Here is a 17,081-nt window from a genome sequence, read left to right on the forward strand (position 1 = left end):
TTTTCAAGTTCTAAAATAAAACTCAATCAATCAATCTTGTTTGTGGCTATATGTCGTGTGTGACTAACACAACAAATCCGGCCAATTACGATAGTGTTGAGATACACACAATGTTTTTAACTGTCTTTACGGTGGTGATTTAGAGATATTTACAAGATTAATACCTGAAACAGACGTACACAATTTATACAAGGACATCACAAATATAGGGTTAGTAAAATTTTAGTATATATAGTGAACACAAACAAATTTATAGTTTAATATTGTTAGTTTTGAGGAATTTGTACAGGATGTTAGCGATTGGAGTATGTACAAGTGTTAGTAGGTAATTGATATTTACAGGTCTTGGGATAGAAGGGGGGAGGAAATCAAAGAGGGAACTTTGTAGGTTGGGACATTCAAAGAAGAGGTGGTCAACAGATCCTTCGCTGGTGCCGCAGTCACACACAGAACTATCACGCACCCGAATCCTAGCCAGGTGCACAGGCGTGCACGCATGACCAAGGCGGAGTCTGCAGATTGTCGAGGTTGACGGTTTATCTAGAAGTCTTGCTCTAAAAAACCATGGCCTTTTGGGAATGTGTGGTTGGATTAAGGAGTAATACTTACCTTTAATATTCCTGGATGCGTCCCAGGACTCTTTCCAGGAATTATCAAGCCTCGGTCCTGCGAGCGAGGCAAGGTCGTGGGCAAAATTTTGGTAATGAGTATCCAGGCCCAAGCTAATGGCATCCTTAGCGAAGGAATCTGCACACTCATTACCAATGATGCCACTGTGGCCAGGTATCCAGGCAATAGCCACCTCAATACCCTGAGTCTTGCAACGGAAGAGAGTTTGTCTAATTTGAAGAATGATAGGAAATTTAGATTTAGATTTAAATGGGAATGAAATAATAGAATGTAAGCAACTTGAAGAGTCTGATAGGATAATAGTTTTATTTAGTTTGTGAGACTCAGTGTAGAGAAGTGCCTCAAGAATAGCGGTAGCCTCGCCCGTGAAGACCGAGGATTCAGGGGGGAGTTTGAAATTGAGGGTAATTTTGTATTTAGGAAGCCAGACAGCTAGACCAACATTGCTCTTATCTGAAAATTTTGAGGCATCTGTGAAGACTGGAAGCCAACCAGGCCACTCTGACTGAAGTTTATGAGACAATGTTTTCTCTGCCCCCGGAGAGTTTTTCACAATGCCCAAGTCCATAACAACATTGGGCTGAAAAACCAAGGCATCATAGGGAACACTAAACAAAGGGTTCGTGTTAAATTTAATTGTAGGATGTGGAAGGTTAGTAGCAAAAATATAAGATTTCAGAAGGAAGGAAAGGCCATGGTTTTCTTGAGCATTACATAGCCGCTTAAGGGTATCAAGCTTGGACAGTAAAGGATGGGACTCTGACTGCCAGATCCCGAGGAAAAACCGATCACACAAGTACTGTCTCCGCAGCGGGAGAGGGGGGTCGACACACTCAACCTGAAGGGCATTGGTGGGGGTAGATTTCATTGCACCCGACACTATTCGAAGACACTTGTACTGAACCTTATCGATTTTTTCTAATGCAGCCTTATTGCAGGGGTCCAGGATAAATGAGGCATAATCAAAGTGACTTCGAACAATGGCGTTGTACAGTAGCTTCTGAGAGTATGGATGTGCGCCCCACCAAACACCTGACAGTGACCTGAGGACGTTGACACCCCTCTCGCACTTCTGAGCCACGTAGTTCATGTGATGGCTACCCGACAACCTGGAATCCAGAATCACACCCAAAAATTTAACTTTGTTTGACACAGTGATTGAATGCTCTCCAATAACAACATCCAGATCTGGGATGTTTCTTTTTCTAGTAAAGATCACTGCTGTACATTTAGTGGGAGAAAGAGATAACCCATGTCTATCCAGCCAATCCGTGAGGTACCTAAGAGCCAGGTTCAGCTGGACATTTATCTCCCCTAACGAGGGAGAAGCATAGTAGAGGGCTAAGTCGTCAGCGTACTGTAGAATGTCGCAAAAGCAGTCAACGGATTTATCTAGATCGTAAGTATATAGGCTGTAAAGGAGAGGGCTTAAGACCGATCCCTGGGGGAGGCCTTTCCAAACAAATTTTGGGGAGTCAAGGGAAGTGGTAGGGGTTTTTATGTAGATGGATCTCTCCATGAATAGGCTGCAAACCAGACGGGTAAGCTTCACTGGAATGCTCAGCTGGCGCATTTTCTGCCTGAGCACAGGAAGAAGTACATTATCATAGGCAGACGCTATGTCAAGGAAGACACCCACAAGGTACTCTTTCCTCTTAAATGCGATGTGAATATCTGTTGTAAGTATTGCAAGGCTGTCTAGAGTACTCATCCCTTTCCTAAACCCAAACTGGGTTTTGGCTAGGATTCCTCTATTCTCAATTAGCCATTCGAGCCTGCATTTGATTAAGTGCTCTAAGATTTTCGCCAAAGCAGAGGAGAGGGCGATAGGACGTCGGGAGTTAGGATCACGGGGGTCTTTTCCGGCCTTCAGTATGGGAACGACTATTTGCTTACTCCATGAGCACGGAGTAACTCCGTACTCAAGGAAGTAGTTTATCAGCTCCAAGTAGGCATGCTTGACCTTGAGGCTTGATTTTGAAAGGAAAGAGTATGGGATGCCATCAATACCTGGAGATGAATCAGTTAAACCGGATAAAGCAGATTGAAGTTCATCCATAGAAAATGGAGAATCCAATCTGTCTGAAGATGGTAAGAGAGCTGGTGGGGGGCGGAGAGCACTGGAGTGTGGGACATATGGTGGAGCCAGTTTATCGCTGAACCCTTCTAGCCATAGAGAGGGATCGTTGCTCAAGATATCTTCGACGTTAAGGGAACCGCGATATCGGCGAATGTATCTCCACACCAGAGAAGGGGGAGACCTAGGTGAAAGGTTTTCACAAAATCTGATCCAGCCCTGTTTCTTTTTTTTCTTAAGGAGCCGTTTGGTACGTGCAGCTATCCTTTTGTAGTTGATGAAGTTTTCCATGCTCATATTAGCAATGTAGACATCCTCTGCATTTTTGCGTTCGACAATAGCCAAGGAGCAGTCGGAGTCCCACCAAGGAGGCGAGACTCTTTGGCCTTTACGCGATTTTCTATTTTTGGCAGAGGATGTTAGAGCTTTTTCAAACTGGTCATATATGCAAAGAAAGTTGTCACTAGTACAGGGTTGGATCAGACTGAGTTTATCTTCCACAGAGGTAAATAAAACTCCACAAAAAAGTACAACAAACGTGACGTGAAACACGACGACACAAACGTGAGGATTTGACGTTTGACCGGCGGTCGCCGCGGTCGGGTCATAGTTTGACAGCTGACATTTATTTTGATTGGTCTGTGGAAAAAACATGTCAAACTGAAAATAATGAGAACTATATTTGAAAACTTGGCGGCAATGTAGGTACCTACCTGATACTTTGAGTTTGAGGATGGTCTGCTAGTTTGGGTCAACCTCCTCCAAGGCAAAATGCTGCCGGGGCAAAAATATCCAGGATCTAGTGGGTAAGTCCCCCGAACTCAATCAAATGAGGAAGTTAGGGCAAACTGAATGTGAAATGGGTTAACTTGAATTACATTCCAAGATTTAAAAGTTAAAAACCTACCTCTTTCATTCAAAATTTGTATGGTAGATATTGGTTTTAATGAATGGTTAACTAGTTAACCTACTTAACTATGTACCTACAGTATGTAACACAATTTATCTAGATACCTACGAGAATTAAATTTTGGTCTTCGATAGAAAAAATAACTCTACCTACCTAACTATAATGTATCATCTACTAAAACAAAACCTCCGCAACAAAAAAAACAAAAGGCACTCTTTCAAAAGAAAAACCCATCCCGCAGTTGAAAATGAAAAGGCAAAATGAGCAAAGAATAATTGAGGTGTGAAGCGAATCTGCAAAGTGATCACGCCCCACTGGCGGCTGTCAGCCGGCGGGCCGCAGCCTCCGAGTTAATTGAACGTCAGGGGGCAATACGGTGGGCTTTCTTTTTTAATTTTCGCACTCAACCGCAGCCCTCCCCGATGTGTGGTAATCCGCGTTTTTTCAGGGCTGGTACGAGTAAAAAATGATAAATTTCTTCAAAGGTATTACATAAATACTGAATGGTAGTATGTATTATGATATGTAGTATGATCTTTCAGTGTAGTCTTGTTCTTAGCTATATGGTGCGTACTAGTCACAGAAACGGCAGCGCGCATTGTCTAAAATATAACTAAATACACACCCAACTTATAACATTCACCGTCACCAGTATTGTGGTACTCCTTACCCCCTGGCCACAGCCAATTGCGGCGCGGCGTGCGGCGCGGCTACAGCTTTCAGCGGTGCGGGATGAGGTGCGGCGTGAGGGGCAGCGGGCGGTGCGGATTGCGGTGGTATGCCACAGCTCGACCAGTTGCGACCGCGGCGGCGTTTATTTGTTTTGGTCGCGCGTTGGCTAGTCCGTCCACTTGATGCCGCCGCGCGCGCCGCTTTGAGCTGTGGCCGCCTCGATACTCTCTAGTACATTTGTTTCGCTCGCACACCGCGCCGCCCGCCGCCGCCGCGCACCGCGCCAGTCAACCCGCGCCGCTAGCCGCGCCGCATTTCGCGCCGCGGCTAGCTGTGGCATACTTCGTACGTTGTCTAGCGTTTGTTTTCGGCGCTCACCGCTAGCCGCGCCGCTCGCCGCGCCGCACGCCGCGCCGCAATTGGCTGTGGCCAGGGGGTTAGAAGAGGCCTATTTCCAACAGTAGTGGATGTAAGACTCATCAGCACCTACTTACTTTAGTCTTTAATCATCATTAGCCTAAAGAAGTCCACTGCTGGGCGTGTCGGCCTCTCCGAAAGCTACACGCTACAGCAAGTGATCTAGTTAGTGCATTAGGTTTTAGTCTTATATACCTAGTAAAAAAGATTTTTGGTAGTTATATTTGTTCAGCAACCCTATGCCCACTCCACCACCACGCTTTCATCTCGCTATTACGGCTCTCACTCGTCCCATTGTCACCGTTTTCCCATTTTTCTCACACACCTACCTATAACGTCCACAATTTTATTTATTTCATACAACTCTACCTTCGCTCTATTCGATTCTGAACTGTGTTGTTTCGCATTCAGGGTTATTTTAGAACGATGGAAATATTCCCAAGTTACGTTTGGAAACGGACGGCCTCTGTGCGGTTTTTCCAATGAAATCCTCTGTTGGGAAAACTCGATCGTTTTAATATCGCCGATTAAATCCGTATTAAATCAGTACATTTTATCGCCTGTTCAGGCGCTGATAGTTTGTTGCATTTTCCATCAATGAGGTGGTAATTAAAATTAAAATGTCAGTTTTAATACCCTTCACTTTTGCGTTATCAGCACTCGCCGAATGAATGCGAGTGCGATTTCGAATTATGGCATTTAATTTTCATTTCAATTTTAACTGTACGAAATGAATAATAATTTTTCGCAATAATAGCTACCTACTTTACATAGGCATCAACTTATTCTAGGTCTACATTTCTGAATAGCAGCTTAAACAAGAAACGTGGCAATCTAATGTCTCCAAATAGCGATTAACAATTCCTGGCATAAAATATAGCAACGTGTTGCAAAAACACTTCGTATTGCTCAGTGCGTAGTCACAGGCGCTAAATCTGAGTAAGCTGCGCGTTTAGATAAAGATGGACTGCGGTGGACGATACGCCACCCCTAGTCCCAAGGGTACGTGACATGCCGACAGTATAATGTCGGTACTTCTCTGCAGGAAGCCAGATATAGACTTGTCTGTGTTAATGCCTAAGACAATCGGGGATCGAGTTAGGTAGATGTATTGGACCATCGGCATCGTCATAATAATATCGCCTGCTTATTGAGTATGTAGAAATAGAAACGGAAATCAGGAAAAAATCGTCCATTGCCGCGACTTTAATTATATAACAACACACATCTTTCTTTTGTCGTCAATCATCAGGTACTTTAAAGGGCGACATAACGTTATTCCTATATATCTCCAACTCTTCTACACTCCACATCAATTTTAAGAAGAGAAATATTTAACCCTATAATCTCAAACACCTAACTCTACATAAGGCAACTGTCTTCTTCACCAAAGTACCTACACTAAACTCAACAACAATCCAAATATACTTACTCAAAACTAAACCCACTATACTCCGTGCTCCGTACAACACGGCTTATTCTGTCGTCGTACATAAAGCCGGGTGCACAACGGGGAGTGTCCGGATAATCCGGCCGGGCCGGGCGTGCCTTGGAGCCGGGCGTGCGCTGAAGCGGCTCGATAAGGCGACAGGGCCTTACACTTGCGCGCTACGCTGATGGGAATTTAGACCACGGTTTAGGGGTGTGCTCAACTGCTCACTTTTGTTGTTGAAAATAATGATATTTTTCGGATTTAGCTTCTTAGCTGCCTAAGTCAAAATGTTTTTTTTTGTGTTTCGGTAAGTATTAAAATTGCATAAGTATGTCATGGGATAAACCGATCGACTGATTTATTTGGTAAAAAGATGATAGATAAGGTAAGGATGTCATAATCATAATAGCAATTAAGTAAGTACCTAATCTACTATATCTGCACAGTACATTAACACGTTGAATAAGGTATTGTCGATACGTGACACGCTTACCAAGAAGAAAGTAAGTACCAAACTATTTTCTAACCATTAGTCTACTCTCCACCTTCCGAAATCAAATACTTTAACTACTAAATTCACAAAATTTACCCATCCAACCCCCAAAAACATAACCTCGTAGACAACCCTACCCATCTCGCAAGCTACCGTCTCTCCACGGCCTCATCAGATAAGCGGCGCTCAAGTTTAATTGAATTTCCACAAAGTTTCCACCCGGCTCTGCCGTGATTGGCCGCTGTCCTCCCGAAGACATTGTGTGCCCCCCGCTTTATGTGAGCGCAGAATGGAGCGGTATTAAATGGGATATTGCGAGCGTGGGGAGGGGAACGGTTTGTTTTCTTAAGCGGAAATAATGCTTTTGATGGCACGTTTTTGCGGGGTTGTGGGTGTGAGAAATTGGATGCTGAAAACATGATTGATTTTTAATTTATAAGTATTCGGCTTTTGTTCTACGACTTTCGGTTATTTTCCACGGTATTTTTATTTAATCCTATTTTTTTACCTATGCTTAACAAGTTCAAACTAAATCCAAACTAATCTCCTAGGTACCTACATTACAAAACATAAGACAAAAACAGAAAATTAATCTCTACGAAGTTTTGTATCCAAAATTTTCCTGAAAACCTAAATTTGGCGGAAAATTTCTATAATATTTGTCTGCTTCGGTAATTCATGGTTGATATTTCTTTCTCTACTCCACCACCGCTGCCACCACTGCAGTAAACAGTTTCATAATGATAAGTACCTACCTACTTACCAAAATGCGATGAGTATCAGAGATGTAAACATAATTACAATTATAAAATGTCGGCATTGTGCAGGCATGTATCGCAACCACCAAGGTTCCCATGAAGACATCTCTTGTTAGTTCCGCTCAAGAACTGGAGCGGACGTCGAATATAGTCATTCATAATCACTGTATTTACTTTCAAGATTAAGTTTAATTTAATAGAGCAAGGTTCTGAAGGAAATTGGAGAGGGGTGAAGTAAAAATTGCTAAGTATTATCTACCAATGTAAAGGGTTTTTCAACTAAGTATTATCTACCAATGTAAAGGGTTTTTCAAAAGTTGTATAGTAGTTAACTTTGGTCCTATACAACATCGGAAAATTTGCGCATATTTTTCCCCTTCCTAGCTCTGCTGAGTAGATTAAGCAATAATTTCCAAAAGTTGCAAAGTTCATTCTCTTTATTTTGACAACATCCTGTAGACTGTAGAGAATAGACTTCAATAGACCTTTTTAAAACTGACCTACAGGGGCTTTAACAAAAGCGCCCGAACTATGTAAGTAGGCCCTAAAACTATACATGCAATGAGGAATTTCGTAGAATTTTTCAGAACTCCAGTACAGTTGACTAATCTTGATGAGATAAGACAGGCAGCAATGATTTGTGTATTTGGTATGTGAATATTGATAGCTGAAAAACGAAGTGTATCCTATTATTATTAATCCATCTCTGAAGCATTTGGAAAGTAAGACGGCTGCTGGTTATAAATCAAGTGAATGTTTCCTATAGGAAATCATAATTATGTTTTGGCTCATTTAACTGAACTTACCTACATAATAAGCATTGCGATTATGTACTAACTAATGCACAACTCAGTGCAAACCTGCCATTGAGCAACATTCGATAGTCTCGATGATGTCCTCCACGACGTGTCCGTCGACGGCGACACCTTGTCAGTTCCTGGCATGTGCTCGTACGTGGCTTGCGAAGCCGAACTTGGTCTTAAACGTGCGGCTACAGATACTAATATGTCAATATACTTAGCCCAATAACGTTTTATTTAACGTGGCTATAAGATAATGAAGTCATTAATTTTGACGTTGATCCAGTAACAACAAGCTCCATCACGCCAACGTATAATGACTATTAATTGTTCATGAATACGTTATAGAATCGTTACGAGGCTCAGTAAATAGGTATAATTGTCTGCTACATTAGGTGTTATGCGTTCAGCATCAGCTACATCCATCAAGCTGGTGCTTCCGCGGTGGATGCCACGAGGTAGGTATAGGAGGTGTGTGTCATAATCTGCCCGCCGCGCCGGACCCACAACTTATAAACCCACTTATCTCCCGTTTCTGGTGGTAGATGTAGTAGATTCTATTCTATTCCGAGGGGGAGTGAAGTTCACGTATGGGGCCCGAGTGGAACCTTTGTACATATCCCCCTAATTACAACTCAGTGCTCAGTGTGCTCACCTAGTTGTGGTATTAAGTTAAGTACCTATATTGTGAAATCTGAGGTAGGTGCTCTCGATAGGCCTAGCCTAGGCGATAGTTTAGTAGAGGAAGGCGAAGGTTGTGTTGATTCTTGGGGAAGGCCTAGTTGCAGGAGATGATTGTATTCAACTTATGTTATAAACGTGAAAGTTGGTAAGCATGGGTGGATTGACGGATGTTTGTTTAGTTACTGTGTCACGGGTAATCGGCTGGACCAATATTTAAGAAATTGGCGTTTAGTAAGCAGAAATATTTCATATACACCCTGAATTAACTAATAGAAATTTTATCCCTGAATTCACACGGAAGGGGAATTATTGTAGAGCGAAGCGAAGCTCGCGAGAAAATCTAGTAATGTTAGTAAATTTAAAATGCAGAATCTTTTTGAAATGCATAAGTTGCATACTTTCTATGTAAGTAGTTAAGAGTTTGATATTATTATCAGCTTTATTCGTTTGTAATAAAATGTAAGTTAGTAGGAAACAAGTCGCTGTTGATCCATTCACGAGATTAGAGTGTTGGCTATAAATTTAAATTGTTTTACGAATTAAGATTTACGTTGTTACTTACAAAACCCAGCCACGACTCTACAAAATATTTTGATCTGCAAGCAACCTAGGTACTAAACAGGGATGAGGATTATGGTTTACATCCCGATTTTTATAATGCTGAAGTTTTAAAGTCGTAATGTACCTAGTGTAAATGTGCGATATTTCCAAACGAATCTTCGAAAAACCATACTAACTAGATGGAGTGTCGAAGACAAAAAAACGTCTCTAGGATTTTTTTTGTTAATTGGTGGTGCATTTGGTTGTCATTAGGTTGAAAACATTTAAACTCAAAATATTTATCTCAGTTTGACAGCGAACAAAGTAAGAATAGTGTACCCGAAATACATAGCTATAATTTAGCTTTGTTTTTGTATGTGACCCTCCATCTAGTTCATATTGTTTATCAAAGAAACGAATAGATAAACCTCCAAGCACATTAAAAGATAACTTGCACAAGTGACATTAGTGGTTGGACTAGAGCACCGGGCCATGCACCGCGCGTTCGGAAACATAATACGAGGTTATGAAAGTGGTTTTAATTACTTTCATCTCGGCGGATGACTGCTGATGCAACTGTTTATTACGAGTAGTGCGTTTAACAGTGTCTGTGGACACTCGCGAACCATGAAAAAGTTCCACCAATAATATTTTATTTATTTATCTTATGGCTTTCTGCACTGGTTACATAAAAAAATATTGAAGATGAAGACACCAGATAGCCCACTAATGAAAAAAAGTGAGTTGCATCTATTCATGTAGGTATCAGCTCAACGCTGAAAGAAGTTCACGTTTACTTGAAAAAAACTAATGAAAAACTAACGCCCAGCAGATTGATATGCTCGTTTCATGAAGACTTTGTTACTGACTTAGGTGTAATGTTTTTAATAAAAATTTAATGCATTTTGAATTTATTTTTAAGAACTGCGCAACATTTTTTTACGATATTGAAATACACATCTGGGGGATCACTTTAGCTTACGAAAAACCGCCAACCACGACTCTATCTTGTTGTACCGCATACCGATGGAATACAGTTATCGTTTCTTCACTTTTCTAAATGTAGAGTAAAACCCGCCTGTCCATTGCATTTCATCATTGGGTAAATGGATGCATTTACAATGAACAGTTTTTTATTGTTTCACCTTGAATATATCCAGAGTAGTGACAGTTTGGATTTTTATGTGTTATGCAATGACCCGCTACTGTATGAGGAGTGATTTGGACAAGGTATAGCATATAATATACGAAAAATAAATAATAAAAACTCTTGTGCGTAAACTACCTTACAATAAGTCCATTGGAATTTTGCTTTTTATCATCATCAACCATCACGCCCTGGTGGTATCCTGTGTACCTGGGGGTACCCTGGAGGTCGGGTTTCCTTAGTCCACCACGGTGACCTAGGCGGGTTGGTGGACCCCAACACAAGCAAGCTTGTGCTGAGGGAGTTGTCGGGAAACTGCCAGTTTCAGTAACTCTATCTACCGATGGCTGGTAGTTACTTTCATACGATATTGACTGGTTGTAACTTTATGTATGGAAGTAACTACCAGTCATCGGTAGATAGAGTTATAGAGACTGGCAGTAAGTGGTCAACCCGACTGTCAGATGTTTCTAAGCTGCCCGAAGGCCTTCTGCCGAAACAGCAACCAGGATCCACCTTCCGAAGCACGAAAGCGCTGAGAAAACTACGATATTTTAAGGGATAGAGCAAATGAGAGCAAACGTTAACGTATCTATTTCTCACACGCATTGCAATGTTGTAACACTTGTAATAATATTAATGAAAAGAACGAGCATATACCACGCCGCTGGTCCATAAACCTTATTGGTTATTGTGCATAGCGATTTAAATACTGCAGTCACGGAATCATTAGTCTGAAACAATTAATTAATTGATTATTGTGATTTCGACGCGCTAGTATAGGCCTGTTTTGGGGATGCGTGGGACAATAGAAAAAGCGGGTTCTGAAAATAGAAAAATTTTGTATGTGCGATTGCTTGGTTAGCCAGTAAATAAAAATAGCAGAGAGATAATAATGGGTGTCCCAAGTTAAAGTGCACATCCGAATCATAGTGATACAACTCACATAACTCGTCATTCCAAACAACTTTTGTTCTCAGACTTTTGAATATAAGCGAATTTTGTTTTTGCTAATTCATAGAAACTTTGTTGGTAATGTGATTTTTTGCTGTCGAGAGTAAATTTTTTTCACGAATTTCCAAAAGTCGTAGAAGAAAAGTTGTTTAGGATAACGAAAAGTGTCACTATGATTCGGATGTTGTGCACTTTAACTTGGGACGTCCTGTATACGTAAGTATTAGTAACTTTGAGCGTGCCGAGGGTCCCAGGTTCTATACCCAGCCGTTAAATTTCTCTTATACCTCCAACCCGCTTGCCAAGCGTGGATGTGGCTTATGTCCAGCAGTGTATTATGTTTACGGGTTATGTGTTTGTGTTGTTTAATAAAACAGGTTTGTTAATATTAGGGAGAGGCCTATGTCCAGTAGTTGCCGACTTTGGGTTGGTGATGATGATGATGAATATTATCTATGTACATAAGTTACTACCTGTATTAATTAAGCAATAAAATATGATTAATTTAATGTCGGTGTAAATCATTAAGTAATAAAAATCTATACTTTGTTTCCTTTGTAATACTGTTATTAATGTTTAACCTACATACATGTATGTACTGTAAGTACATAAGTACCTAGATAATTATTCTCTCTTTGATTATGCAATTATGGAGGTAACGGATGTAATTTATAGTAAATATTTGCAAGTACTTCTATTAGGCCCTAATTGGATGTACTTAGCAGTCATTATAGTATTGTTTTTTTTTTAGAGCACATTTTAACACGCACTTATCGATTTAGTTATTACAAGCACTCGATCTATCCTACTAAAATAGTAGACGTAAAAGTTTGTATGTATGAAAGGATGATGGATTAATGATATTTATCATTTAATTTTTCACGGGAAAACGGCTTATGGTAAACTTACCAATAGTAAATTTGCCTATCGTATTATTTTTGTACAACTTTCAGTCACATAAACAGCGAGACCGTGACGATAGATAACTAAAAGCTTAAAAAATCAAATCAAGTGCATCTATCTATCTATACTCATACTTATACATAATCCCCTTATGTCGATACACTGAGAACCAGTTTAGCGTCAATGAAAGGTATGGAAAGGTGTCTGCCGCGGTACTGGAGCGTATGTATATCAGATCTTGAATGATATTCACCATTCACTGACCGGCTATCGAAAAAAAACTGTATCAATGCAATCGTATCAGGGGTTATATAATTTACATACCTATATAGAATTAACTGCTTATACCTATCAACAGCTCAGTCAAGTAAAGGTACGGACAGACTGAGCCCACGTACGCAACAGTGGTAGTCTGTCCCTGCCTTTATGCGCCCGTTTCTCAGACTTCTCACGGCAGACCTGCGGGTTCAAATCCCGGCCGTGACGTGTACCAATGACAAATATCAAGTGGTAAACAGTAAACACTGCACAAGATATATTCAGTAGTGGTTAATAATCCAAGCTTATATGTATAGGAAGGGAGTTTAGATTCAGCACTTACCTATAAATATATTTATAGAATCTCTATAGCTTGACAACTTCGTGCGCGACCCTCCTTGCGGGGTGAAAGAAGTGGCGGGGGCGAGGTAGCACGACATTTTAGAACACGAGTACACACGGAGAAAAGTGTGCTCGGATAAATCTCGCGATAACGTGTCACTATTTGTGACGTAATGTAAGAGTAAATTATGTTGATCAATAAAAAGGTTCATAAAACTAGTTTCATTATTTAGGGTGGATTTGACCAAGCTGAAGTAAATTTTCCCCCCGAGTAAACTACCAGTTACTCGGGAGTAAGCAGATTTTGCATTCTACCAAACCTCGGCCAAACCAACATTCGGCTCACGGTTCTACAGAAAACCCCGGTAGATTATATAGTTGTCGGGGAGTGGGCACGAGCTAGCAGTGGTTGGTCAATGATTCGATCAGCCAGTTCGTTGGTATCGCCATTCATCATCACACCCCAGAAATAAAGGCACAGATAGGTAGTACACACTCGATTTATTCGGAATTACCGATCAATCTTATAAAATACACGAGGATGCACTTGATACAGTTGGATTAACTTTGATAGCGAAACGTGGTGATCCCTGCGGAAGGTGCACAACCGACCCGTTCAATAATTTAAATCCTAATGACAATCCGTCCCTGCTCACCCACCTTACCTTTTTATTTTTTAATATGCACCGTCCACCCAAACTGCCAACATTTCAAGAGACCATTTGACGTTTCGACTAATCGAATGAATTTAGTAAACAAGCAATGGTATAATATAGTTTTATGATGCGATTTAATTTATTTGTAAAATATACGATTTGTGGTTTTTGACGTTATTTTATTGACGAATCATAGATAATAATAATATGATTATTAAAATTCAAAAGGTAAATATTCGAAGGATTGTGGCGGTTCTGGCCTCAACACTAATGACTAAGACTAATGGTCTCAGGTGTCGCGCTTATGAAATAATGGCTAGCTATCGGAGAGGTAGAAATGAGAAGCCAGGGTTAAGCTTGACACAAATTTATTAAGAGGTCAAGTGTGGGTTAGGCCTACACTACACGATCAGTCAGTTTTCAGTTGGTACGGATAGGGACTCCCCTGAGTCGAAGAGTATCGGCGTGGAATCCCGATAACGCAACCGGCGTGGAAGTCCTCTTCTCCAGTGCCCAGGTAGGTAGGCAGGCAGGTCACGTGGCCGTTGCGTGCGCGTGGCGTGTAGCTCGGCTGCGCGGCGTGGTCAGCAACACGAAGGTAGGGGGTTGCCGAACCAGCACGGAGAGGGCGAGCCGTAGAAGCCACGTAGCAGATCCGTGTAGTCGGTAAACCGTACCGTGGACGTAAGCGTGGACCTTGGAGTAGTAGCGTGGACCTTGGAGTAGTAGCCAGTGGCGGCTGCACCTCAAGTGCGCCCGTGCAACGCACTACCATTTAAAAACCTTCTAAATTTGTACCTTCCTTCTTCCTATACCATACTAGGTACGTCTAAAAAAAAACTCCACAAAAAATACCAATATAACAACCGTAATACCTACCCTAAACAGAAATTACATAAACCTGATTATCGTTACGAGTTAAATTAAATCGCGCTGGCCTATTTTGATTTCTACTGAGAAAGAATTAGATCTTATTTTTGCTTGAACAAAAACGGCCTCGTGCGCTCGGATTGTCGCACGGGGCGAGCTCCTACATGTAGTATGAAACAGGATGGAAATCGCCTGGCGCGTGAGACGGAAGATGCTCAGTACAAACTGTATGCAGTTCTAGGATAAATCCGTGCGCCGCACGCGACCGGAAATTGCCGAAATAATACGAATGACGCCACGGGAGGCGCGGGCGGCGGCGGCCTTGACCGGTGGCGTGACCTACGAACGATGCACTTGTCATAGTTGTCATGTCATTCTCACAGTTTCACCTTTCGCGCGCGAATACGTAATTAATTTGTTACTCTAATTATATTAACTAAGAAAGTAGTAAAGATTTCGTGAGTGTGTTTGTGTGAGTAAAAATGAGTGCAAAATACAATATTGACTTCATAAAAAGAAATAGGACATTTCAAAATAGACTGGACATTAAATCTGCTGGGCCGCGTCGGCCTTTTCTCATCTTAAAATAGGAGTGCCAAACAAGAAATAAAACTTATAAGTGCCTAGTGCCTACCTGAATTTTCAAAAGTGAAATGTACCTACAATAAAAAGAAATGGTTATGTGGATGTGAGAGACTAAATGCTTTATTTTGCTTTCCGTGTGTTGTTTTCGTTTCGGCGGAGAAGCAATTTCGCGTCAAAAAAGGAATGCAGAATTGATTTAAAATATAAATAAGGTAAAAATAATATACTTATAATTTTTTTTACTTCTAATTGTAATAATCTATTTTTCTTCCAAAATTTACTAAACCCATAAAGTGCACCACCGGGTATCTGAGGCACCAGCCGCCACTGGTAGTAGCGTGGACCTTGGACCCTGGAAAAGATGGAAATCCAACGCATCAGTACACCGTTATCGTCTAGGTTCCACATACCGTCCTCAAGACCTACAGCAGAGTACCTAATCTAGCTTGATTGAGGCGGCAGTGGAAACCAGAACGGAATACCTAACATAAATTAAAGATAATATAGAAATTATTAAGAAAGGCCGAAAGCGGTACACTAGCTGCAGCATAATTTTGATAAAAAGTACTTTAATGCATTTAAGCAAGCTAGCGTATTTAAAATAAAAGAAATATAAAATAAAAGAAACAGGAAAGCTGATGAAACATCAAAATGATAATGCGTAATTGCATATCCGCCATCTTGGCTGTTATAAGTGCGCAGTTAGTTAAGCTAGCTAACGCGTAAGCAGGCGAATAAAACAAGAAAGGAAGCTACGTTAAACAAATTTAAATTAACACTTTTAAAATACAGTAGTACACGTTTAAAACACAAATAGGTTCCTAAAATGAGCTAAGCAAGTCTGATCACACTTACCCGATATTGGGGAAGACACGCACAAGGTACCACTGGTAAAGTCTAGGTCATTCGACACTTTAGAGCGGGCTAGGCATCTAGAGGACTGCCGTGAGGTAGGGTCACGTGCAGTCGATGCCGTAGCCCGTGGACGAATGATCGAGAGCCAGTGGTCACCGAGTGGGGCTGCCGCGAGAGGTGGGGACATGAACAAAAGACCGCTTCGCTGGCTAGGGATGGGAACGCGTCGATAATTTGAAGAATTATCGACGCGAAGATTAAGTTATCGATAAAGTCGATACTTAAAATTAATAAACTATGAAGATTATTTACTACTATGTAAGTTATTTATTTTGAAGAAATAAATAACGTTACATTACCCCCCTTTCTGCCCAAGGATTTTGACCTCCTAAAAGTCAAAATCCGCAGCTTAACTAATACTTCTTCATAACTAAAAGAAACTACATACACATTCATACTTCTCTTGCAAAAATCTTTCATACTTTCAATCATAATAAGCCTTATCATAGATTTAGAGAATAATAAGGCCACCTTTCATTCAAAGAGGCAGCAAATATAATAATTTGCTAACTCAAGCAGAATCATTATTCATGAAGAAAATATTCTAAAGTGAGGGTACAATTATAAAAGAAAGTTAACCGTTAGTTAAGTGTCTGCCGTAATAATGACTTGCAGTGCACGCGTTGTCCTCCCCCGCGACCTCTCCCGCTACCCGCTGTCGTCTTGGGTACCTCGTCCCCTCCGCGTCTGTCACCCCGCAAGGAGGGTCGCGCACGAAGTTGTCGAGCTATAATTGTTGAATTTCCAAACCCGGGAATCGAACTAGACACCTTCAACCACCAGACCACGTACGGATTCATTTAATGTGGTCGCCGGTTACGCAGTGGGTCATTTAAATTAATTTAATCTGTGGTCAGCGCCAGTTAGTGGATTTGAGAAGAGCTCTAGATTCGCCGCGATTTAATAAAAAGTCGGAATCTAATCTGCAACGCGGTAGAAGTGCATGAGGTTAGGTAACAGATAGGTATTTGGATGTGTTATGTATAATGTGTGTGAGTATGATGAAAGAAGAGGCTGGGTAGTGCGGTTTGCACTATA

General features: G+C 41.1%; 1 protein-coding gene and 1 long non-coding RNA gene across 2 annotated transcripts; both read right to left on the reverse strand.

Moving 5' to 3' along the window:
* Positions 1-25: 25 nt before the first annotated feature.
* Positions 26-2,266, reverse strand: LOC125490878. The gene is made up of 2 exons (XM_048631279.1): positions 610-2,266; positions 26-164 (listed from the first exon to the last, which is right to left on the reverse strand). The coding sequence occupies exons 1-2, from the start codon at positions 2,201-2,203 to the stop codon at positions 127-129; spliced, it is 1,632 nt and encodes a 543-aa protein (XP_048487236.1). The 5' UTR covers positions 2,204-2,266; the 3' UTR covers positions 26-126.
* Positions 2,267-14,027: 11,761 nt separating this feature from the next.
* Positions 14,028-16,132, reverse strand: LOC125490932. Its single transcript, XR_007267975.1, has 3 exons — positions 15,984-16,132; positions 15,473-15,480; positions 14,028-14,389 (listed from the first exon to the last, which is right to left on the reverse strand). It is a non-coding gene; the product is annotated as an uncharacterized LOC125490932 (long non-coding RNA).
* Between the last annotated feature and the right edge of the window lie 949 nt (positions 16,133-17,081).

This window comes from Plutella xylostella, chromosome 28, assembly GCF_932276165.1.
Source record: "Plutella xylostella chromosome 28, ilPluXylo3.1, whole genome shotgun sequence".
Lineage (NCBI taxonomy): Eukaryota > Metazoa > Arthropoda > Insecta > Lepidoptera > Plutellidae > Plutella > Plutella xylostella.